General features: G+C 52.8%; 1 protein-coding gene across 1 annotated transcript; it reads right to left on the bottom strand.

The window, feature by feature from the left end:
- Positions 1-2,109: 2,109 nt before the first annotated feature.
- Positions 2,110-2,607, bottom strand: LOC145390680 (uncharacterized). The gene has a single exon (XM_080265472.1). The coding sequence runs from the start codon at positions 2,605-2,607 to the stop codon at positions 2,110-2,112; it is 498 nt and encodes a 165-aa protein (XP_080121598.1).
- Positions 2,608-5,597: the final 2,990 nt, after the last annotated feature.

The following is a 5,597-nucleotide window of genomic DNA, read 5'->3' on the forward strand; positions in this document are numbered from 1 at the left end:
GTGGATGTACCTTCTTCCTCAGATGAGGACTCCATGGAGCCGGCAAGGCAACCAGTAGGAGTCCTGCCCTGCCTTGGAACCCCACTCCCCTTACCCGCAGCAAGCCCACAACTTCTTCAATTCAAGGTGAGGAATCCTCCAGTGTTCTTATGTAATGAAGTCATTATTAGGTCGGTACACTCATGCACCAAAGTTTCTGAACCTCCCTTGGTGGAAGGAAGTGGAAGTCAGGGTTAGAGAGAGGGCAGGCGAACTGACCACAGTGAGTGGTAGTTTGGTACTGAGCTACGAGGCGAATGGTGAGAAACCTAATGACACTGGATTCAAAACATTTTCATGCTATTCTGCTGCAAAACATTATGCGTTCGTAACATACATAGCATATAATATAAAACAGACTACCATGTTATCATGGAGTCCTGTGAAACTGGTCCAGACACAACGCATCTGTCTTGGATCCTCAACATATAAAAAAAGAACGAGTCAATTGTTTATAGGCTGCGACTGGTCATTATCATTGCAGCGATAATTTTTGTGAATATGTTATTCCTGGATTGTCTATAACTATAATGTAGAATGATTGTGGATTTCATGCTGATTCCCACGGTAGCTGTGCGGATGGTTATAAATGTTAAAATAATTTTATGTGGACGAATGAAGCACATTGGGAGGGGCAGTGGAGAGCATTCACCAATAACTAACTATACCCAGATAAATTAGAAGTAAACAACACAAAATATTATTGGACAACGAAGATACAACTGTGGTATCCTGCTTTGCCTCTTTATCCAGGCCTTAACCGTTGCTTCACCTCATATGTACATTATTTTCTCTGCCTCTTCTGTTATGCTAGGTGTTCTTTGGTCAACCTCTCATCCTTAGAACACTAGCTACTGAGCTGGGGTTCTCTTTCAAGACTGGAACTAGAATACACAACAAGTGGAACAGGGCATAAAAACTCGGCTGACCAACTTTACATGTATATTGCTTGCGCATGGTCTCATGCGGTGCGAAATGCGCAAATGATATTCACCGGAGCGCAGTGGTGCGCAATTGTGCTTTGCGCAAGTGTTTGCGCACCTGCCCAGCACTGGATGTTTGATCTTCATCTCAGGTTGCAAGGATGGGAGGTCACAATGAATGGTGTCTGGCTGTAGGCTGGAGATAAGTGAGGCTGCTTTGCTTTTAAGAGGCTGTCTATGGCTAAGTGGTTGAGTGGGGCAGGGAACTGGGATGTCTCACGGTGCATGATGAAATTCAAGGGTGAGGGGAGTGGTGTTGGGGGGGGTGTCGAGGGCGGGGAGGGTGTCTGGGTGTATCTGGGTGGAGGGTGGGACAAGCAGCCCAACCTAGTGTAGGTGGTGGTGAGCACTGGCGTAGAGGTGAGGGGCGGGTTGCGGGCATGTGGGTGGGCAGTGTGGTGGCGTGGGGAGGTGGGGATTGAGTGGCAGCGGGTGGTTGGATGTTGGTATCTGGTGTAGGGGCGGTTGTTGTTGGGGCTAGTGCATGGGCAGAGTGGGTGGCCTGTGGGAGGCTGGAGGAGGTTGTAGGTGAGGGTGGAAGCAGGGAGTTGGGGGTGGGGGAGGGGGTTTGGGAGTGGCTGGTAGGGGTGGCAGGTGAAGTGGGGTGGGGCCCAGAAGGGGTGAGGGGTGTTGGGGGCGTCGGTGCGGGGCTTGAGAGCAGCGGTGTGGTGGGGGTAAAGCGTGGGGAGGTCGTTAGAGGTGAGTCGGAAGTGAGAGCAGGAGGGGAGGAGGTGTCCAGGACAGGAGTGGTGGCCATGGCAGGGGTGCTAGGTGAGGATAGGGAGAGGGAGAGGTAGCAGGAGTAGGAGTCGTCGGGATCTGGCAAGGAGGTGGGGGGCGCGGCAGGTTGTAGGTGGGGGTGGCAGGGTGGTGTGGGGAGTGGTGATGTAGGGCTGGCCTGAAAGTGGCGCTCGTGGTGATTCCTGTAGGTGAGGGTGGTATTGTTGTACTGGATAGTGACTTGATAGGGGTTTGGAACGTTGATGATGGAGTAGGGGCCTGTGTAGCAGGGAGCTAGCCTGGGTGGTGCTGGGAGTGAAGCTACCATGACGGAGTCGCCTGGTTTGCATGGGTCCGGGGCCAGGTCTTATGTGGTTTGGAGCTGGTGGAGTTTGTGTTTGAGGTGGTGAAGGGGGTCGAAAGAGGTGGGGTTGGCAGGTGCTTGTATGTGGTGGTGGAGAAGCAGGAGTAAAGGGGCTTCGTTGAACACTCGTTCATGGGGTGTGATCCCGTCCTCGTGGGGGCAGGTGTTCGTACCCCAATGCACTAATTTGATGTGTGCAGGCCAATCGACACTCTGTATAGCTTGAATTCTAGTCCGCACTTCGTTAAGCAGCGTGCAATGGCCCCGCTCGCAAATGCCATTTCCTTGGGGCCAGTATGGTGAGAAGTGAGAGATGTCATAGCCGAACAAGGTGGACAGCTTGGTCCAAATTTTTCCCATGAATTCTGGGGTGTTGTCGGAGTGGAGGGCCTGGGGAATGCCAAAATATGGGAACACGTGGCGAATCAGGGCATCTGCAATGACGAAGGTGTGGTGTTCTTTCGCTGGGCATGCAATTAGGAACTTAGAATACACATCCATGAATGTGATTATGTATTTGTAGCCCGATTTAGGTGGAAGAGGGCCGACGATATCCACTGATAGTAGTTGCCAGGGTTTGCTGGCTAGGATGTGGCTGGATGTGCCTGGTGTTCTAGTAATATCTTTCCCCAGGGCACAGGCTCGGCAGGATTGCACGACTTATCGTGCGAATTTGGAGAGATTCGGGGACCAGAAGATGTCGTTAAAAATCTGGAGTTTTCTAGTGCTGAGGTGGATTCCATTATCGGCGTGGAGGTGTGTGAGGGTGTCGAGGGCAGTGTTGGGGTCCAGGGCAATGTGTCCGGAGCGGGTGTACAGGTGGTCGCTGTGTCGCTGTAATTTTACGAAAACGTAGGTGGGCATCCAATTGGATCGGTCTTTAGCTTGCCACTGTTGCAGGAGAATGGGGGCAACCTGGACAGCGTTGATAGGGAGGCGGGAGAGGGCGTCGGCATTGGTGTGGAGTTTGTCGGGTTGCTAGGTGATGTCAAAATTGAACTCCTCGAGAGTTTCCCTCCAGCAGATCAGTTGGGCATTGTTGGTGTCCAATTGATATAACCATTGCAGGGACTGGTGATCTGTAATGATGGTGATGTGGGTGTCGGCTAGATAGGCTTGGAAGTATTTGAGGGCCCAGATAATGCCTAAGCAATCCCGTTTGGTGGTGGCATAGTTCTGCTCTGCCTGGGTTAAGGTGTGGCTGGCACAGGCAATAATATGTTCTCTGCCATCTTGTACTTGGGCTAGGATGGCACCAATCACTACCAGCAGTGCATCCGTGTATAAGCGGAAGAGGAGGGTGTAATCGGGAAATGCTATGATGGGGGCAGTGATGAGTTTGTCTTTTAGGGTTCGAAATGCCTGTAGGTGGTCCTCGGTCCATGTGAAAGGTTCTCCCTTTATGGTGAGTTCGTGTAATGGTTTGGTGATGTGTGCAAATCCTTTCACAAAACGTTAGTAGTAGGACGTGAGGCCTATGAATGCGCGGACCTTGTGCACGTTCCAGGGCAGGGGAATCTCAGCTGTAGCCCTGAGTCTCTCTGTGACGGGGGCTATACCTTCCTTGGATATGACGTGCCCCAGGAAGGAGACAGAGCACTGGGCCAGGACACACTTAGATGGACAGAGTTTAAACCCAGCTTGTCATATCCTGGAGAAAACCTGTCGTAGGTGATGGAGTTGGTCAGCCCAGGTTTTGCTAAAGATGATTACGTCATCCAAGTAAGTGAGACATATCCCCCAAGTAAGACCACTCGGTACTGATTCCATTAGTCGGGAGAACGTGGCAGGGGGATTGCAGAGGCCGAAGCGGAGCAAGTTGAATTCATAATGCTTCCTGTTGCTGGTGGAGAAAGCAGTTTTTCCTTAGTCCTCTGGGTGGAGAGGAACCTGCCAGTATCCTGACTGTAGGTCGAGGGTGGAGAACCAGGATGCCCTGTAGAGGGAGTCAAAGGAGTCATCGATTCTGGGCAGGGGTGTGGTGTCCTTTGTTGTCATGTCATTGAGGCATCGGTAATCCATGCAGAAGCGTGGAGTTCTGTCTTTTTTTTTTTTACTTGTACGATGGGGGAGGACTATGGGCTGGTAGATGGTGATATCACGCTGGCATCTAGCATGTCCTGGACCTGCCAGTCTTCTTCAGCCCATTGTGTCAGTTTTTTTCTGTGCGAGGGTTAGCGGATGAGTGGTCCCGTCGTATGGATCTCGTGGGACAGGTAGGTGGTGTAGCCGATGTAGTTGGTCCTGATGAGAAAATGTCTTGGAAGTCCAGGAGGAGGCATCGAAGGTTGTCTGTTTGGTGGGGGGAGAGGTGGTCGGGGATGGGGGGTAAGGAGGGGTGACTTGTGGGAAGAGGAGAGGTGCAGGGCTCAGCCTCTTCCATCTCACCTACCACTAGTTCCTTGGGGAGGGTGAAGGGTGAGGTGGAAAGGTTGGCCATGGGCACTGATGTGACATAGGGGTGGAGGAAGGTGGGGGATAGGAGGCAGGAGGCGGTGGCACCCACTGGAAGACTCGGGGAGAACACTACGGAGTTTCCAGTGTGTCGGTGCAAGGGAAGCCAGGCCTTGTGGTGGAGGGGGACAGTGACGGTGGCGGCAATGGTAGTGGGGATGATGGGGGACGAGGGAAGGGGGGGTCACTAGGGGGAGGAAAGGGAGGTTGGGGGGGAAGGGAGGTGAGGGAGGGTGGTGGTGTCGTGGTGCTGCACATGCAGAGGGGCTGAGGGTGGTGGATCCGGCAGTCTGTTAAAATGTAGCCACCGCTTGTGGCAGTCAATGTTGGGTTGGAGTTTCTGCAGCAGGTCCAACTCCAGGTAGTCGTCATAGTCACGGTAGGTAGAGTCGAATACGATGAACTGGTGTTGGGAAGTCACTTGTCTATGTGTTTCGACATGGAGGGCCCGTGTCTCCTCACGGATGGGCAGGGGGCCGTCCCCTGCATCTATGAGGTGGGCTGAGGTGGGGAGGAGAAGGCCGAAGGCTGTGGAGTGACGAGAGTAAAAGTGGTGGTATAAATATGATCTAGCTGCTCCCGTGTCAACCAGTAATTGGGCTTTTACCCAGTTTAGCCTAACTTTATCATAGATTGGAGGGCAGTATTTGCGTGAGGTGGCCTCTGCCACCATGAGGAGGTGCAAAGGCAGTCCTAAAAATCCAGTTGGGGTGAGGCATCCTCCCCTTTGCTGCCAAGTTTTGTTTCTTCAGTTTCAGGGTATTCGATGGGGGTTGCTGTGCCCTCGGCCTGGTCATTCTCTATGGCCAACACTTTGTGGCGCCCCTGGCTGACTGCCTTGTGCCATGCGGCCTTCAACTGCTCCCGGATATCATGTAGGGGGCAGTGGTGGCTACAAGTGGAGAACTCCCATGGATTAATAGAGATAAGGATGGTGGTTTCTTTGGGGCTAGGATGCTTCTTGGTGGGGACGGCCTTTGGTATGACAGGACGCCCTGGGGGCGCTGCATTACTGGGGGACGTCTGGGGCTTAGTGG

This window comes from Coenobita brevimanus, chromosome 15 (assembly GCF_032717465.1).
Source record: "Coenobita brevimanus isolate Jiangsu-jjx chromosome 15, ASM3271746v2, whole genome shotgun sequence".
Taxonomy (NCBI): Eukaryota; Metazoa; Arthropoda; class Malacostraca; order Decapoda; family Coenobitidae; genus Coenobita; species Coenobita brevimanus.

Coding starts and splice junctions, on each gene's coding strand:
- LOC145390680 (XM_080265472.1), bottom strand. CDS start 2,607: ATGGATGTGTATTCTAAGTTCCTAATTGCATGCCCAGCGAAAGAACAC.